At 44.2% G+C, this 20,183-nt stretch overlaps 1 protein-coding gene across 1 annotated transcript in view; it reads left to right on the top strand.

Moving 5' to 3' along the window:
* Window positions 1-20,183, top strand: part of CLSTN2 (calsyntenin 2) — a 586,341-nt gene that overhangs the window by 406,849 nt on the left and 159,309 nt on the right. The window contains exon 6 of the mRNA XM_039914124.1: window positions 7,140-7,325. Coding sequence (XP_039770058.1) covers window positions 7,140-7,325 — 186 coding nt within the window. The remainder of the gene's footprint in view (window positions 1-7,139; window positions 7,326-20,183) is intronic.

Below are 20,183 nucleotides of genomic sequence, written 5' to 3'. Positions count from 1 at the left end.
ATTCGAACCCATGACCTCTGACCCCAAAGCCCGTGCACAGAGATAAAAGAGTTGCATATAAATGATAGAGAAGCAGCGTGGCTCAGTGGAAAGAGCACAGGCTTTGGAGTTCATTCATTCATTCATTCATTCAATAGTATTTATTGAGCACTTACTATGTGCAGAGCACTGTACTAAGCGCTTGGAATGAACAAGTCGGCAACAGATACAGTCCCTGCCGTTTGACGGGCTTACGGTCTAATCGGGGGAGATGGACAGACGAGAACAATGGCAATAAATAGAGTCAAGGGGAAGAACATCTCGTAAAAACAATGGCAACTAAATAGAATCAAGGCGATGTACAATTCATTAACAAAATAAATAGGGTAATGGGAATTTATACAGTTGAGCAGACGAGTACAGTGCTGTGGGGATGGGAAGGGAGAGGTGGAGGAGCAGAGGGAAAGGGGGAAAAGAGGGTTTAGCTGCAGAGAGGTAAAGGGGGTGGCAGAGGGAGTAGAGGGAGAAGAGGAGCTCAGTCTGGGAAGGCCTCTTGGAGGAGGTGAGTTTTAAGTAGGGTTTTGAAGAGGGGAACAGAATCAGTTTGGCGGAGGTGAGGAGGGAGGGCGTTCCAGGACCGCGGGAGGACGTGGCCCGGGGGTCGACGGCGGGACGGGCGAGACCGAGGGACGGCGAGGAGGTGGGCGGCGGAGGAGCGGAGCGTGCGGGGTGGGCGGTAGAAAGAGAGAAGGGAGGAGAGGTAGGAAGGGGCAAGGTGATATAGAGCCTCGAAGCCTAGAGTGAGGAGTTTTTGTTTGGAGCGGAGGTCGATAGGCAACCACTGGAGGTGTTTAAGAAGGGGAGTGACATGCCCAGATCGTTTCTGCAGGAAGATGAGCCGGGCAGCGGAGTGAAGAATAGACCGGAGCGGAGCGAGAGAGGAGGAAGGGAGGTCAGAGAGAAGGCTGACACAGTAGTCTAGCCGGGATATAACGAGAGCCCGTAATAGTAAGGTAGCCGTTTGGGTGGAGAGGAAAGGGCGGATCTTGGCGATATTGTAGAGGTGAAACCGGCAGGTCTTGGTAACGGATAGGATGTGTGGGGTGAACGAGAGAGACGAGTCAAGGATGACACCGAGATTGCGGGCCTGAGAGACGGGAAGGATGGTCGTGCCATCCACGGTGATAGGGAAGTCTGGGAGAGGACCGGGTTTGGGAGGGAAGATGAGGAGCTCAGTCTTGCTCATGTTGAGTTTTAGGTGGTGGGCCGACATCCAGGTGGAGACGTCCCGGAGGCAGGAGGAGATGCGAGCCTGAAGGGAGAGGGAGAGGACGGGGCGGAGATGTAGATCTGCGTGTCATCTGCGTAGAGATGGTAGTCAAAGCCGTGAGAGCGAATGAGTTCACCGAGGGAGTGAGTGCAAATGGAGAACAGAAGAGGGCCAAGAACTGACTCTTGAGGAACTCCAACAGTTAAAGGATGGGAGGGGGAGGTCATGGAGTCAGACCCATGGAGTCAGACCTCTGACCCATGGAGTCAGAGGTCATGGGTTCGAATGCCAGCTCAGCCACTTGTCAGCTGTGTGACTTTGGGCATGTCTTCACTTCTCGGTGCCTCAGTTACCTCATCTGTAAAATGGGGATTAAGACTGTGAGCCCCACGTGGGACACCCTGATTCCCCTATATCTACCCCAGTGCTTAGAACAGTGCTCGGCACATAGTAAGCGCTTAACAAATACCAACATTATTATTAAATGATAATAATTCAGTATACCATTGAATGCACAATTATACACAAGTGCTGAAAATGGGTTTAGAGGTAAATGCTAGTGGAGGCTGTTTGGTTAATAAAACTCAGGGTATTGGAAATTAATTGGGGAAGACATTGCTGTATACAACCACTGCCTTCACCTCCACTTCTCCAGTCTCTGCTTGACCCCCTCCAATCTGGCTTCTGACCCTTTCAATCCACCAAATCTCCCCTCTCAAAAGTCACCCATGACCTCCTTCTTGCCAAATCCAAAAGCCTGTATTCCATCCTAATCATCCTCATCTACTCAGTTGCCTTCAACATGAGGAAACCCCCTTCTCTTTGAACCACTATCTAACTTTGGGTTCACTGACACTGTCCTCTCCTCCTTCTCTTCCTATCTTTCTAGCCACTCTTTCTAGGTATCATTTGCTGTCTCAGGGGTGTTCAGTCCTGGGTCCCCTTCTGTTCTCCATCCACACCCATTCATTTGGAGAACTCATTTGCTTCCATGTGTTCACAATCTTTATGCCAGGAGATTACCAAATCTGCATTTCTAGCACTGACCTCTCTCTTGAATTCAGTCTTGCATTTCCTCCTGCCTTCAGGACATCTCTACCTGGATTTCCCACTGACACTTTGTATTTAACAAGATAACTTCTCACCTTCCCACCCAAACCCTTTTATCCCTATGTTTTTGGGTTTTTTTTTTCCCCATTATTGTAGCCAACAGAACTGTCCTTCCTATCATGCAAGACTTTAACCTTTGCATTATCCTTGACTGTCATTCAATTCACATATCCATCTGTCACCAAATCCTGTCAGGTCTACCGTCACATCATCACTAAAATCCACCCTTTTCTCTCCGTCCAAATTGCAACCATGCAGATCCAAACACTTATATCCCATCTTGACTATTACATAAGGCTCCTCTGTGATCTTCCTGTCTCCTGTTTCTCCCCACTCCAGTCCTTACTTCACTCTGCTGCCTGTATCATTTTTCTACAAAGCCATTTATTCCACCTCTCCCCACTCCTCAAAAACCTCCATTGGTTACCCATTCACCTCTACATCAAACAGAAACTGCTTACCACTGGCTTCAAAGCATTCAATCAGCTCAGTCCCTCTTATCTTACCTCCTTGATTTCATACTACAGTCCAATCCTCACACCTCACTCCCTTATTACCAAACTACTCATTCTATCTTGATCTCTTTTATCTTCCCACCAACTCTTTTTCCCATGTCCTCCCTCTGCTCTGGAGCTCCTTCCCCCTTCCCCTTTCTCCCTCCCTCTGTTCTTCCCTCTTCCCCTCCTCACAGCACTTGTGCATCTTTGTATATATTATTTATTACTCTATTTTGTTAATGATGTGTATATACTATTTCTATTTATCTTGATGATATTGACACCAGACTACTTGTTTTGTTTTATTGTCTGTCTCCCCTGTTTAGACTGTGAGCCCTTTGTTGGGCAGGTATTGTCTCTATCTGTTCCCAAATTGTACATTCCAAGTGCTTAGTACAGTGGTTTGCACATAGTTAGCGCTCAATAATACAAGTGAATGAATGAATGACAGTCCACCATACTCCCCACCTTCAAAGCCTTATTAAAATTATGTCTCCTCCAAGATACCTTACTGACTAAACTTTCATTTCCTGTACTCTCTTTCCCTTCTGCCACCCCTTTTCACCTTAGATATGTACACGTGTATCTGTGACCTTTGGACAATGGATATTTGCCCCACCCCCAGCCCCACAGAACTTACATTCATAAATCTTTACATTACATGTTAGAAATTACAGCTGAAAGTGCGCTGGGGTGGTGGCTGGGCTGTGACCCTCCAAAAGAGGGGGAGGCCATCGGTGGGATCCTGAGCCTTCTTTTTTGCCCCTCTTCTCCTCCACAGCTGACTGATGATGATGGCTTTTGTTAGCGCTTACTATTTGCCGAGCCCTGTTCTAAGCACTGGGATAGATATAAGGTTATCAGGTTGTCCCACGTGGGGCTCACAGTCTTAATCCCCATTTTACAGATGAGGGAACAGAGGCACAGAAGAATCAAGTGACTTGCCCAAAGACACCCAGCTTATCAGTGGTGGAGCTGGGATTAGAACCCACCACCTCTGACTCCCAAACCCATGCTTTTTTCACTGTGTCATGCTGCTTCTCTGGAATGAACATCCTGCCTCTTCAGTCTTGCCTCCCTCACCATGGCTGAGTGAAAGGACTTCTCTCCCCACTAACCAGAGCCTGCAAGGGCCCCCCTCCACACCATCGAAGAGCAGCATGGCATAGTGGCTAGAGCACAGGCCTGGTAGTCAGAAGGTCATGGGTTCTAATCCCAAGACAACAATCTGTTTGCTTTGTGATCTTGTCAAGTCACTTAATAATAATGTTGGTATTTGGTTGGTATTTGTTAAGCGCTTACTATGTGCAGAGCACTGTTCTAAGCGCTGGGGTAGATACAGGCTAATCAGGTTGTCCCACGTGAGACCCACAGTTGATCCCCATTTTATAGATGAGGGAACTGAGGCACAGAGAAGTGAAGTGACTTGCCTACAATCACACAGCTGATAAGTTGCAGAGCCAGGGTTTGAACCCATGAACTCTGACTCCCAAGCCCGGGCTCTTTCCACTGAGCCACACTTCTTCTCTACCTAACTCTACTTAACTCTACTTAACTCCTCTTTGCCTCAGTTACCTCATCTGTAAAATGGGGAGTAAGACTGTGAGGCCCACATGGGCCAGGGACTTTGTCCAACCCAACATGCTTGCATCCACCCCAGTGCTTAGCCCAATGCTGGACAGATAGTACTTAACAAATATCATTATTATTACTATCATTGAGGAGACCCTGTCCTGTCCTGCTTTCCAGCGGGCCAGCAGGACTGAGCATAGCACCTGCAGCATGAGGCATCACAGAAACTCTAGAAAGCCAGTGACCACTGTAGCCATTTATGTGGACTCTGAATCTTGAGGAAAAACTCAGCTCCTGTAGCAATAGTATTTTGTGAATCTAGACTATAAGCGCACTGTGGGCAGGGAACCTGATTGCTAATTATGTTGTACTCTCCCAAGCACTTAGTACAGTGCTCTGCATATATTAAGTGATGAATAAATTACGTTGAGTGATTGATTAAGCACTGGATATTTACTCTACCCTCAGCCCCACAGAACTTGTGTACCTATTTGTAATTATTTTTAATAGTTGCCTCCCGTATAGACTGTAAACTCTTTGTGGATGGGGGCAAGTTTACTAACTCTCTTGTATGGTGCTCTGCAACAGTATGTGCTCAGTAAATGCCACTGATTGACCGATTTGCTCATTGAAGGATCTGGGATTTTAAGAAGGCTTTGAAGGGAGGAGGGCTGAGATCTGGCAGATTTGCAAGGGAGACAGTTCCAAGGATATCAGAGATGGTCTAGATGAGGTGAATGAATGGGGTACAGTTAGAAGGTGGAATGGGGAGGAACAAAGAGATTGAACTGGGGGTGGCAGGTGAGAAATGTTCCAGTTTTAAACTCTCTGCATTGATGCTGCTTGTTGGTAAATTTCCTCCTTTCTCCCTTGCACTCCATGAAACTGCAGAATAGAATTTACTAAAATACCCATAGAGATGTCCCCATCTTAGAGAGGAAGACTACAAGTTTCTTTTTTATTCCTACATTTTAGACAAAACAATTAAGATACTATCTGTGGTATGAAAGGGCTCCTGCTTAAAGGTGGGCGTCTGGGGGCTGATTAATCAAGGAGGCAGTAACTTTCCAAATGGGGAGAATGAGAGTCAGCTTAAAGGAATTAGTAAAGGAAGCGTGAGAAGACCACCCTGAATGAACATGGTTCTGAAGCCCTCACAGCCAACCCTTTTCTTGTTTGGAGTGTGAGCTGAGCTCTGACCCTCTCTCAGAAAGGAGGTTGTGCAGTTTCCTGCTCAATGACAAAAACAGAAGTTCCATGAAGCATTTGGGCCTTTATTGACAGTGATCCTGCTCTTTGATGAGTTCCTCCAAGATAGTCTTATTAGATATTTCATTCATTCAGTTGTACTTATTAAACACATTGTTTGCAGAGCACTGTAATAAGTCCCTGGGTAAGTACAATACAACAATAAACAGTGACCATCTCTGCCTACAGTGAGCTCACAGTCTAGCGGCGGGGAGATAGACATAATACTTCTCCAACCTGTTTAAGCTCTGGGATGGCGGGAGTTTCCAAGAGGGGTTAGGCTGGGGGATGGAATCTCACTTCCTATTTGCATACTTTCATATGCCTCACTAACAGTTTAGGCCAGACTCTCCAAAATACTTTAATAATAGTAACAATAATGGTGGGATTTGTTAAGCGCTTACTTTGTGCAAAACACTATTCTAAGCGCTGGTGGGGGGGTATACAAGGTAATCAGGTTTCCCACATGGGGCTCATAGTTTTCATCCCCATTTTACAGATGAGGTAACTGAGATGCAGAGAAATCAAGTGACTTGCCACAAGTCACACAGCTGGCAAGCGGTGGAGCTGGGATTAGAACCCATAACCTCTGACTCCCAAGCCTGGGCTCTTTCCACTGAACCACACCGCTCCTCTTAAACAAATGGAATATAACCAAAGAGGTTTAGCCAGGAGCTAAGGAAGTATTGACAATTTTTAGTTTATTGGATTTACACACTTGCTGTATACGTGAACTGGACTCTTTTTCCATGAATAAAATGTCCATGAGGCAGAATTTCAAGGCATTCTTAATTGGGGAATCAGCTCTCCCTAGAGGAAGCTGGAGACCTGAGCATTCAGCTTTGCTGGAGAAGTATTGTGGAATAGTGGATAGAGCATGGATCTGGGAGTTAGGTCATGGATTCTAATCCAGTCTCTGCCATTCCACTTGCCTGTTGTGTGGCTTTGGGCAATTTGTCCAATTTTCTTGTATCTACCCCAGCACTTAGTACAGTGTCTGACACATAGTAAGCACTTAACAAATACCACCAGTGAACCTTTTCCCACATGGATTTCCCTTACTTGAGTATCTTATATGAATAAAATACTGAGAGGATAACCATGCTGATGGAGAGCATAACTGAATTTTGAAGATAAAACTGTGACCTTCACAGAAGCTTTCCCCAGGTGGTATTTTACAGCACTTCAGTTCATTTGCAGAATTTCTGAGGTGAGCGCTCCAATCCCAGAATCGAAAATTACTTGTAATGTCGTGAATTAACTTATTTTTCACCGACTGTCTTTCAGGTCAAAACTCCATGGTGCGTTTTACCTTGTCATTTCTGTGTCTAAACTCCTTTGTCCCCTTCAAGAATTGTGTGATTTCTAAGTAACATATTTCAGCAATCTCTGAGACCATTTGGGAACCACTTCAAAACCTTGGATTCTCATAGAGATTCTTTTGTCCTTTTTTATTTGTTCAGACTGGATCAAGCGGATTGAGTACAAACCTGGATCTGGCAGTTTACCTTTATTTCCTAGCATTCACCTGGAAACATGTGATGGGCTGGTATCCTCCATCCAAATCACCATTGAGCTGCAGACCAACTACATTGGAAAGGGCTGTGACCGGGAGACATACTCTGAGAAATCCCTTCAGAAATTATGTGGTATGTTTCTTTGATTTTTCCCTGAATGCATTGTTTGAAAGTGTGTATCAGTATAGCACACAGCTTCATATGCAGTCTAACTGGAAGGCAGAGAGTTATTGGAAGATAGAAAAATTATTATCTAAGCAAGCAGCATTCAAACTCACTGGTGTTTCTCAACTGCAGGATTCTTGTTCATGTTTAATCTGATGCAAATCTCCTGAATACCCCAGTAGAAAATCCCAAAAGAACCAAATAGGATGTTTGAAACAGGGCTGAAGATTGGAAGCAGTGTGGCCTAGTGGAAGGACCTGAGGCCTGAGGGTCAGAGAAGCTGGGTTCTAATCCTATCTCCCCACTTGTCTGCTGTGTGACCTTGGGCAAGCCACTTAACTTCTCTGTGCCTCACTTGCAAAAATAGAAATTAAATACCTATTCTTCCTTCTACTTAGATTGTGATTCCCATGTGGTGTATTGTTATTTTTTATCTATCCCAGCACAATAATACAGTGCTTAACTCATAGTAAGTGCTTAACAACAACAACAAAAAACAAATACCACAATATTAATAATAGTATTTATTAAATGTTCACTGTGTGCAGAACCCTGTACTAAATTCTGGGAAAGAGTATACAAGTAGGAATTAGACATGAAGTCTGTCCCCTGAGGGACTCACAATCTATATCATAATAATGACACCCAGACACTATAACGTTTGCACTCACTCTTTTGGAGATTAGTCCTACTTTTGCATGCAGTAATAATCATGATAGTGTTTACTGAACATCCACTGGGTGCAGTGGCTTGCACTAAACACTTGGGAAAGTAAACCAGAAGTCCAAATCACATTCCCTGACCATAAGATGTTTACACTCTAACCTGGGAGAGTGCTACAAAAATAATTAGAAGCAGTGGAATCAGAATAAGTAGTTGAATTTCCAATTGAAAATCCATATGCGTCTAGTGCTGAGGATGGGTACAAATATATGAGTGCTAGATTTTTTTTAATCAACTGAACAAATTTTATGAATCACATTTAACCAGGAAAAAGAGAAACAGAAATACTTGCATCATTTAGGGTTGGAATCATTTGTTAAATACCCTCTATGAGGCATGAAAATTATTAAATCCACTTGTTCAAGAACTGAAGGACAAAACTCAATTTTGTGATTTGATTTTTTTATATTCCTGAAGGAAGATAAGAGGTCAAGGGAAAAAGAAATCATCAAAACTGAACCTGGACCTGTTTACACTATTGAATTCAATGTTTAGCGCGCCTCCATTTCTATGAAAGCAGATCAATTTATTCTGGACAACTTTTTCACTGAGAGTAAACTTACCCTATAGTATGACCAGGGGAATACATTATTTTAAGAAAAGAAACCAGCATTCTACTTCCTTGATTGCAGTCTTCAGCCTTCACTTTCCAATGGCTCCTGATTTCGAACATGCCCATGTATCTCCTATCCGAAAAAGAATCCTCCCTTGACCCCATGGCATGCCGTAGATGCCATCCCATCTCCCTGCTCCCATTCCTCTCCAAACTCGAGGGAGTTTTTTTACACTCGTTGTCTTCACTTCCTCTCCTCCAGTTCTCTTCTTGACTGCATCTGCCTCCTCATTTATCTCCTATTTCAACCCCACCCATGCACTTTGTTCCTCTAATGCCAACTTACTCTCAGTAACTCTATCTTGTCTAACTTGCTGCTGGCCACTTGCCCACATGCCCTCCATCCAACCCAGCCTGGAACTCCCACCCCCTTCATATAGGACAAACCACCATTTTTTTCCCATCTTCAAAGTCCTGCTGAGATCACATCCCCAACATTCATTCATTCAATTGCATTTATTGAGCACTTACTGTGTGCAGACCACTGTACTAAACACTTGGAAAGTATAATTTGGCAACAGATAAAGACAAATCCTACCCCAAAACAGGCTCACAGTCTAGAAGGGGGAGACAGACAGCAAAACAAGTAGTCAAGCATCAATACCATCAAAAAACATGAATAAAATTATAGATATACACACATCATTAATAAAATAAATAGAATAATTAATATGTACAAATATACACAAGTGCTGTGGGGCAGAGAAAGGGGTAGAGCAGAGGGAGGGAGTAAGGGCTAAGGGGAGGAGAGGAGGAGCAGAGGAAAAGGGAGATTCAGTCTGGGAATTCCTCCTGGAAGAGGTGAGCTCTCAGAAGGGCTTTGAAGTGGGGAAGAGTTAGTTTGGCAGATGTGAGGAGGGTGGGCATTCCAGGCCAAAGGTAGGATGTAGGACAGGGGTCGACGGTGGGACAGGTAAGAGCAAGGCATAGTGAGGAGGTTAGGGGCAGAGGAACAGAGTGTGCAGGCTGGGCTGTCGAAGGAGAAAAGGGAGGTGAGGTAGGAGGGGGCAAGGTGATGGGGAACTTTGAAGCCAAGAGTGAGGATTTTGGGCTTCATGAGAAGGTTGATAGGCAACCACTGGAGATTTTTGAGAAGGGGGTGACATGCCCAGAGCATTTCTGTAGAAAGATAATCCGGGTGGTGGAGTGAAGTATAGATTGAAGCAGGAAGAGATAGGAGGATGGGAGATCAGAAAGGATGCTGATGCAGTATTCCAGTTGGGATATGATGAGAGATTGTACCAATAAGGTAGCAGTTTGGATGGAGAGGAAAAGGAGGATCTTGGCTATGTTGTGAAGGTGAGACCGGCAGGTTTTGGTGACAGATTAGATGTGTGGGGTGAATGAGAGAGCAGAGTCGAGGGTGACACCAAATTTGCGGGCTTGTGAGACCGGAAGGATGGTAGTGCCATCCATAGTTACGGGAAAGTCAGGGAGAGGACAGGGTTTGGGAAGGAAGATAAGGAGCTCAATCTTAGACACTTTGAGTTTTACATGGCAGATGTACATCCAGGTGGAGATGTCCTGAAGGCAGGAGATACAAGCCTGGAGGGAGGGAGAAGGAACAGGGGAGGAGATACAGATTTGTGTGTCACCTGCATAGAGATGATAGTTGAAGCTGTGGGAGGAAATGGGTTCACCAAGGGATTGAATATAGATGGAGAAGAGAAGGGGACCAAGAACTGACCCTTGAGGAACCCCTACAGTTAGGGGAGGGGGAGGAGGAACCTGCAGAGGACACTGAAAATGAAAGATAGGCCTTCCTTGACTGAGCCCTCATAGCACCTACCTGGATCATATAATAGGGTTGGTAGGTATGATCCCTGCCCAAAAGGACTCTTACAGCCTAGAAGGGTAGACAGACATTAAAATAAAGTGCAGATAGAGGAATGGCGAGGTGTAAGGATATGTGCATAAATTCTGTGGGGCTGAGGATGGGGTAAATATGTAGTGTTTAAGGGGAAAGAGATCCCTAAACATGGATAGCTCATAGTGGCAGGGTAGTGGAAATGAGGGTTTAGTTAGGGAAGCTCTCTTGGAGGATATGTGATTTCAGCAGGATTTTGAAAGGTGGGGGGAGTGGTAGTCACATATGGAGGAGAAGGGAATAAAGGCCATTGGGCCAATGATGGGGTGAATATCTAGTATTTAAGGAGAAGAGATCCAAGTATGTGGATAAAACAGAGGGGGCAAGATGATGGAAATGAGGATTTAGTTGGGGGATGCCCTCTTGGTGGATATGTGATTTTGGAAAGGTTTTAAAGTGGGGTGAGTAGTGGTCGGTCACATATGGAGAAGGAATAAATTCCAGGCCGGAGAGAGAAAATGGGCAAAGGATCTGGGACAAGATTGAGATACGGTGAATAGGTTGGCACTGGAGGAGTGAAGTGTGTGGGCTGGGTTGCAGCAGGAGATGAGCTAGATAAAGTAGGAAGGGGGGAGTTGATTGAGTACCTTAGAGCCAGTGGTAAAGTGTTTCTGTGTAATGCAGAGGTGTACACGGGTTGAATGTTTTTCAAATGAAAAAATATCTGGGCTGTACAGTGAAGTATGGACTGACATGGGAAGAGCCAGGAGGCAGGTAGGTCTGTGAGGAGGCTGATGCAGTAGTTGAGGGAGGGATTGAGTGAGTGCTTGGCTCAGCAAGGTAGCAGTTGGAATGGTGAGGAAAGGGCAAATGCCAGTTATGCACCTCTCCCCCATATATGCATGGTACTATGCCCTGTCTTTTTCCTGAATCTGACCCAACAAAGATCACTTTCTGCTGTGCCTTATCATGTTTGGAAGTCACACATGAGATTTATACCATGGGAAAACTGGGCTTGTGGACTCTCAATCATGCTGTTAATTGTATGGAAAGTTTTCCTCTCTAGAAATGGCCTCCTAGAACAATACTACAAGATAAAAAATGACAAAGAAGGTCTGAGGGACCCCAGGAGGACTGTAACTTTCAATTTCAAATAAATATCCTTAATCCATGCTGATATGCATGGCTTTGGATGCAGACTTCACAGAGTTATAAATCATATCGAGGAACCCACATTTCCATAGGAAAAAAAAGGATGTAACGTGCTGCTAAGGAAGTAAATCTCTTTTTTTAGTAGAATGAGTAATAAAACAAATTTTCAAAGTTTATTATAGGCTGCGCCATCTGGATAAATTGAGTTTGATGTTTTCAAATAGATAACATCTGTGTATTAGGGATTGCAACCTGGTGTTCCATCCGCAATTAACGTTTATAAAATAAACACTGTCCTTGTGCGGCATCAGGATACAGGATGATACTGTCAGCTGAAACTGAATTTTAAATAAGAATATGCTTTAAAGGAGAAGCTGTATTGCATTGATACCAACCTTTTACTGGATCTAGAAAGCATAAAGCAATGCTGCTTTATAAGAGACTTAACAGGGGAGCAGATTGAGGCTACTGATGAGCGTGTGAAGGTGTGACTAGGAGAAAAATGGTTGATGAATTGCAAGTAAACATTGCAAGTAAGCTTACCTCTATTTAACACCATCACCATTTACACATATGAGTGCTTGCTGTACATTGAACACAGAATTAAACCCTTAGACATGTACAGTGAATGTAAAGGACACTATCCCTGCCCTCAAGAAGCTTACAGTCTGTCAAGCAGACTATATATTCATTTATTTATATTGATGTCTGTCTTCCCCTCCAGACTGTGAGCTCATTGTAGCAGCAATATGTCTGTTGTTATACTGTACTCCCCTAAGTGCATAGTGCAGTGCTTTGCACACAGTAAGTGCTCAATAAATACGATTGAATGAATGAATGAATGAGCCAAGCTTAACAACACTCTTTCATTGATTCTCTCCGAATCAAACCCTCTGAAATCCCTCCTATTCCCCACTCCTCTTCACTAAAATTGTTTGGCAGTCTTTCATTATGTAGAGAAAGAGAGAATGATAGAATCATCTTTTCTTCATTTAGCTTGACCTAAAAAGCTATCGATAATGCAATAATGAAGATGGTAATGGGGAAGTTGATAAACAGTAATTAATGCCCGAGAGGTCTCTTTGGCCACAAAAAGATAATATGGAAAGAGGAGATTTATTTATAGGCTCCATTTTGTCCAGCACAAATTAGCTCTTTAACCGGCTTTCCCAGGCCTCCTCAGTTCTTCTTCATGACCATCAGTTCTTCATCATAGGGTCAATGGCAAGTTGAGGGCCATGATTCTAAGGTCATGTTGATGTAATCAAATCAGTGACAGAGATTATAGTATAGTAGTAGCTGGAATGTCTGACATGTTGAACCATCTACTCCACTGGACATGACTTGGAGGAAAAGGTGCTGACCTGTGTACATATTAGGAGATGGGTCAATAAGTCAACTCGGCATTGATTGCTATTGTTTGTATTCAACTAATCAATCAAATTTATGGACTACTTTCTGTGTACAGTGCACTGTACTAAGCATTTGGAAGGTCCAATAGAACAGAGTTGGTAGACACCTTCGCTGTGCACAACGAACTTGCAGACTAGAGGAAGAGGCAGACATTCATATAAATAAATTACAGATATGCACATAAATGTTTTGGTGAGTTAAGTTTGTAGGTGAGATCAAGCAATTGCTGAGAATACATTTAGCAGTAGAACTATTTTGAACTTTTTACAGACATGAATGGAAGAGTTTGTGAGACAGGCACACTCCCAGTTTGTATTTGCTTGTGACTTGCAACTGAGAAGACCAAATAAAATAGTGGTCACAGGGGCAGCACAACGAGTGGATGGTCGTGACACATTTCTGGCTGGTCTTCTGGCAGATTTCTAGACTGATAGCAACAGCATGTCTTAGAGAGAAATAGCAGGGGAAACCCCTGACAACCAGGTAGGAAAGTGAAAGTTTCACACCCACCTCGGCTGCTTTATCTGATTAAACTCAGGTCACTTCCCAAATGTTTTTAGTCTCTCACCAACACAGGGTAGTTTCCCACAGTCAAATGATTATAATCATTTAGTTTTAATAGCTCAATCAATACTATTTACTGAGCACATGTTGTATGTAGAGCAGTTTTAAGAAGAAAAGGCTATAAGGAACACGGAAAATGGAAAATGCACAATCCTGGGGACCTCTATTCTAATCTTGGCTTGGCCTTTTGTCTGTTATATGACCTTGGGCAAGTCACTTACTTTTTCTATGCCTCAGTTACCTCACCTATAAAATAGGGATTTAGACTCTGAGCCCACATGGGAGAGGGATTGTGTCCAACCTGATTGGCCTGTATTATCCCAGTGCTTAGTACAATGCTATCATATAGTAAGTGCTTAACGAGTACCATAAAAACAAAAAAAAGTGGTAACAAGCGACTTGGAGGAATTGAGTTGTCATGCACTAGTGCTTTTAAACACTTAACCTGTGCAGAGCATCATGTAGAGGTAATAGAAGAATAGAACAGATTTAGTAGACATGATCCTGCCCTCAAGGAGTTTACACTCTAGCTGTGGAGACAGGATAAATAAATTGCAGGTAGAAGAAAGCAATACCGCATAAAGATTTTGTTCATTAGTGCAAACTGACAGCTCATTCAATTCAGTCGTATTTATTGAGCCCTTATTGTGTGGAGAGCACTGTACTAAATGCTTCGAAAGTACAATTCAGCAACAAAGAGAGACAATCCCTGCCTACAACGGGCTCACAGTCTAGAATAGGGAAGACAGGCATCAAAAAAAGTAAACAGGCATCAATAGCATCAATATAAATAAATAGAATTATAGATATGTACATGTATACACAAGTGCTGTGGGGTTGGGGGAGGGGATAGAGCAAAGGGAACGAGTTGGAGTAATGGGGGAGTGGGGGCTTAGTCTGGAAAGGTCTCTTGGAGGAAGTGAGCCTTCAGTAGGGCTTTGAAGTGGGGAAGAGAGTTAGTTTGGTGGATGTGCAGAGGGAGATCATTCCAGGCCAGAGGTCGGACATGGGCCAGGGTTCGACAGTGGGACAGGAGAGAACAAGGCACAGTAAGGAGATCTGTGGCAGAGGAGCAGAGTGTGTGGGCTGGGCTGTAGACTGAGAGAAGGGAGGTGAGGTAGGAGGGGGCAAGGTGATGGAGAGCTTTGAAGCCTATAGTGAGGAGTTTGATAGGCATCCACTGGAGATCTTTGAGGAAGGGAGTGACAAGCCCAGAACATTTCTGTAGAAAGATAATCTGGGCAGCAGAGTCAAGTATGGACTGAAGTAGGGAGAGATAGGAGGTTGGGAGATCAGAAAGGATGCTGATGCAGTAATCCAATCAGAATAGGATGAGTGATTGTACTAAATTGGGAGCCCCTGAGAGCTTAGACATTTAGTTTCCATTTCAACTTTACAACTCATTGGTTATGACCTAATACCAGCCTCTTGTATGGTACAAGCTCCATCTATCACCCATGGTGCAGCCCTTCTTAGAGAGAGTGGGGGCACATGGAATCAGCCAGGAAAAGGAAGAATCATTTTTAAAGTCACAATAGGAAGTGGGGAAAGAGGTAAGAGTGGATTTTAGCGATGTTGAGAAGGTTATAACAATACAATTTGGTGAAAGATTTAATATTTTGGTTGAATGAGAGACATGAGTCGAGGAACATGCCAAGGTTATGGGATTCTGAGTCAGGGAGTGTGGTGGTGTTATCTACAGTGATGGGAAATGCAGAAGGAGAATAGGGTTTGGGTGCGAAGATGAGGAGTTCCATTTGGGGGTAAGTTTAGTTTTAGGTGTCAGTGGGACATTCACATAGAGGTGTCCTGAAGTCAGGAGGAAATGCAATATTTCAAGGAAGGAAGTCAGAACTGGAGATGTAGATTTGGGAGTCATCTGCATAAAGATGGTAGTTAGTCATAGGAGCAAATGAGTTCTCCAAGGGAGTGGGTGTAGATGGAGAATAGAAGGGAATCCAAAAGTGAACTTTGAGAGACTCCTATAGTAAGGTGGTGGGAAGCAGAGGAGGAGCCCATGAAAAAGACAGAGAAAGAGATGGTGATGATGAGAAACCATTCTTTCCCATTTCTCTATTCCAGCATTGGGAAAAGGTGTTGGATTAGCTTTGCCAACAAATTAAGTGCACTGAGACTTGTAAATATTCAGCAAATACTGAGATGATGATTTCTCAACCTAAGGGTATTAACTGGGATTAGCAAAGGATATCTCAAGTGAGGAAGTCTTAATCAGCCGGCTTTGTAAGGTGCAGCCTATAATGTCGTGGGAGAAATGTGTTGGTTCAACAGTTTCATTCAGCTAATGAATTCAGGTGATTTGGGAGGCTGAGTCTCTAAAGAAAAACACCTGGGTATATCCCCTATCAATTTATTTTAATGTCTGTCCCCCTCTGTAGACTGCAAACTCCTTGGGGGCAAGGATTGCTCCTATCAACTCAGTTGTTATTGCACTTTCCTAAGTGCTTAGTACAATGATAGTGACATTGTTCAATAAGTGCTTGCTTCATGCAGAGCACTATCCTAAGCAATAGGAAAGAGAATATAGGTGGAAATTAGACAGGACCCTGTACCTGGAATATCTCACAATCTATGGATATAAAAAGTAAGGGAAGACTGGAGACAGACACATCAGGAGCAATGAAACACTACAGCATTGAAATGGAATCAAAGAAAAAAAACAATAAAATATAAACAGAAGTCGATATAGAACTGTTGCTACAGGAGATGAGTTTTTCTTTATGATTCAGAGTCCACATCAAGAGTTTCTGTGGCCACTGGCTTTCCTGAGGTTCTTTGAGGCCTCATGCTGCAGGTGCTGTGCTCAATCCTGCCGGACCTGTGGAAAGAAGTACAGAAAGGGTCTCCTCAATAATAATAATAATAATGATGGTATTTGTTAGGCACTTACAATTTGCCAGACACTGTACTAAGCACTGAGGTGGATAGAAGCAAATTGAGTTGGACACAGTCCCTGTCCCACCTGGGGCTCACATTGACTTTCAAGCACTCAATCACCTTGCCCACCCCTCTCTGACCTCACTACCCTCCTACTACAACCCAGTCCACACACTTCGCTTCTCTAGTTCTACCCTGCTTGGGGTAAGTCAATTTCGCCTATCTCGCTGCTCAGGTCCCGCCTCTCCCCTGGAATGCCCTTCCTCTTCGTATGCGATGGAGAATTACTGTCCCCCACTTCAAAGCCTTATTGAAGGCAAACCACCCCCAAGAGGCCCTCCCAGAGAATGTGAGCAGGAAATGTGTCTGTTGTTATACTGTACTATTCCAAGTGCTTAATGAAGTGTTTTCCACACTTGCAAGTGCTCAATAAATACGATTGAATGAAAAAATGAATAAGCTCTCATTTCCTCTTCTCCCATTCCCTTCTGGGTTGCCCTGACTTCCTCCCTTTATCCGGCACCCATCCTAGCCCCACAGCCCTTATGTGCATATCCTTAATAAGGTCTGTCTCGGGCTCTAGACTGTAAGCTCAGCATGGGCGGGTAATGTGTCTGTTATAGTGTTATATTGTACTCTCCCAATATCTTATTACAACGTTCTGCTTAAACTAAGCATTCAAAAAATACAATTGATCAATCAATTGATTGATTGACAGAATGGCTAGAAGAGCAGGGTCTCAGCTCCTTGTGGCTTGGAATTCAAAAGTCACAGCCAAAACCTCATCCACAATCAAGGTTGCAGCAGCAGGCAAGGCCTTCCCGATATTCTGAATGTTAAAAATATATCATGCTGCCCCTCCATTCACAACCTTCTGGCTGGAGGAAAAGAGGTCAGTGGGAGCTCTGATCCCGAGTAAGGTGCACTTGTCTGCTGCGTGACCTTGGGCAAGTCACGTCACTTCTCAGAGTCTCAGCTACCTCATCTGTAAAATGGGGATTGAGACTGTGAGCCTCACATAGGTCAGGAACTAACTGTGTCCAACCTGATTCGGGTATATCCACCCCAGCACTTAGTACAGTGCCTTGCACATAGTAAGCATGTAACAAATAACATAATAATAATGATAATTACAGGGGAAAGTACAGCTGAAAAATGAGACATGTTCCCTATCCATAGTGAGCTTACTTTTTAATGAGGAAGGCAGATATAAAAACACTTACAAATAGAGTAATGAATGTATTGTTGACTGTACAATTGTACACATCTGCAGAAGTCCTGAGTAAGGGTAACATAAATATGTAAGTGTTAGAAGTAGTAACCAACTGATGTGACTCAAGGAGTTGGAAGTTAATCAGGCAAGGCCTAATGGAGAAGGTGAAATTTTCTGAGGGCTTCAAACCTAGAATATCAGCTCTTGGTGGGTAAGAAATGTTTTTACCATTTCTTTTGTATTAATAATAGCATTTGTTAAACACATAAAGTGTGCCAAGCACTATTTTAAGTTCTGGTAGATACAAGCTAATCGGGTCGGACACAGTCCCTGTCCTGCCTAGCGATCACAGTCTAGTTAGGTGGGATTCAATCCCCATTTTATCAATCAATCATGTTTATTGAGCACCTATTGTGTGCAGAGCACTGTACTAAGCATTTGGAAGAGATGGGAGATGCATTCCCTGCCCACATCAAGCTTACAGCCTAGAATCCCTCCTTCACATCTGCCAAACTAACTCTTAGCCTCTTCAAAGCCCTACTGAGAGCTCACCTCCTCCAAGAAGCCTTCCCAGACTGAGCCCCCCTTTCCATCTGCTCCCCTTCCCCCTCCCCTCGCCCTCTGCTCCTCCCCCTTCCCCTCAGCACTGTGCTCATTTGTATATATTATTTATTACCCTATTTAGTTTGTTAATGGGGTGTACATCCCCTTGATTCTATTTATCTTGATGATGTGTTTTTGCTCTGTTTTGCTTTGCTGTCTCCCCCGTTTAGACTGTGAGCTTGTTACTGGGCAGGGATTGTTCAGTAAAGTGCTCGGTAAATACTATTGAATGAATAAATGAAAACTTACAAGGTGAGGAAACAGAGATAGAGAGAAATTAAGTGAATGCCCAAAGTTACACAGCAGACAGATGGCAGTGTCAGGATTAGAACCCAGGTCTTCTAACTCCCAGGCCCATGAGTTTTCCATCAGGCCACAATGCTGCACTGTAATCTCCCAAACAGTACAGTCCTCTGCACAGAGTAAACACTCAAAGAATTCTACTGATTGATTGATTGAACGTAGGGAAAGAGTTATCTGAGTGTGGTCTCTCAGATTTTTTGAGGGGAGGTAAAAAGAAGGCATTCCAGCCCAGGTCTAGACCATAAGGTTCTTGTGGGCAGGGAATGTGTTTACCAACTCTACTATATTTTACTCCAGCACCTAGTACAGTGCTCTGTGAACAGTAAGTGCTTAATAAACACCACGGATTGACTTGATTGGGGAAGAGCAAGAGTGAGGGACTGGAGACAGCAATGTTAGGACTGAGATAGAAGGTGAGCTTGGGAGGGACAAAGGTTGTGTGCTGGACAGTTAACAGGTGAGGAAATCTGATTGGTAATCAACCAGTGGTACTTACTGAGCACTTACTGTATGCATAATACTGAACTAAGCCCTTGAGGTAAGATTCCCTCCTCGCTCCCCATTTTTCAGGTGAAGTAACTGAGGCAAAGAGGAGTTAAGTAACTTGGCCAAGGTCACACAGCACACAGGTGCCGCAGTTAGGATTAGAACCCATGACCTTCAGACCCCTAGGCCCGTGCTCGATCCACTCTGCCATGCTGATCTTCGATGGTTGGAAGGAGACAGCTGCCGAACCTGGGTAGAGAGGAGGGAAGTCCGTTCATTAAGCCATGGTGAGGGGGGCTGAGGACAAAGCAGGGAAGTGAGGCTGCAGAAGCAGGATGTTAGTTCAGCTGTGGAGATGAAGAGGGGCTGAAAGACACAGCAGTGGGCCCAGGATCCCAGAGATGCTCTCCCCCTCTTCTGTAGGCTCATCACCCATCCCTGTCACCCCCAGCAGTGAGCCCAGGCTCCCAGTCCGCTGCCTTCCCAGTCTCCAAGGAGCCTCTGGTACCCCACACCCAGGCAGACACTCCCTGAGGGCTTGGGCTTCCCCAGACATTAGGCAATGGGCAGAGGTTTGCCAGTGACAGTGCTGCCTGCCCTGGGCCTACTGGCCATCACTCAATCAATTTATCTGTCAATAGTATGTGACCACTTACTGTGTGCAGCGTAAACAGCAAGGTCTAGTGAAAAGTACACAGGCCTGAGAGTCAGAGGTCTTAGTTCTAACCCTCACTCGGCCATGTATCTGCTGAAATCTTGGGCAAGTCAGAGTGCAGTTCCCTCACCTGTAAAATGGGGACTAAGGTTGTGAGTTCCATGTGGGACATCTACTGTGTCCTACCTGATTGTCTTGTAACTACCCCGGAGTTTGGTAGAGTGCCTGGCACATAGGAAGCACTAAACAAATACCATAAAAAAGAGCATTTTTATAAGCACTTGGAAGAGGACAATACCACTGTGTTGGTAGACAGGTTCCCAGCCCACAATGAGGCTAGAGTCTTGAGATGGGAGACAGACATTACTATATATATAGAGAGAGAGTAATATATATAT

This window comes from Ornithorhynchus anatinus, chromosome 1 (genome assembly GCF_004115215.2).
Source record: "Ornithorhynchus anatinus isolate Pmale09 chromosome 1, mOrnAna1.pri.v4, whole genome shotgun sequence".
In the NCBI taxonomy this organism is placed as follows: Eukaryota; Metazoa; Chordata; class Mammalia; order Monotremata; family Ornithorhynchidae; genus Ornithorhynchus; species Ornithorhynchus anatinus.
Note: the sequence above shows the minus strand (reverse complement) of the source record. Positions and strands in the feature narration are given on the sequence as shown.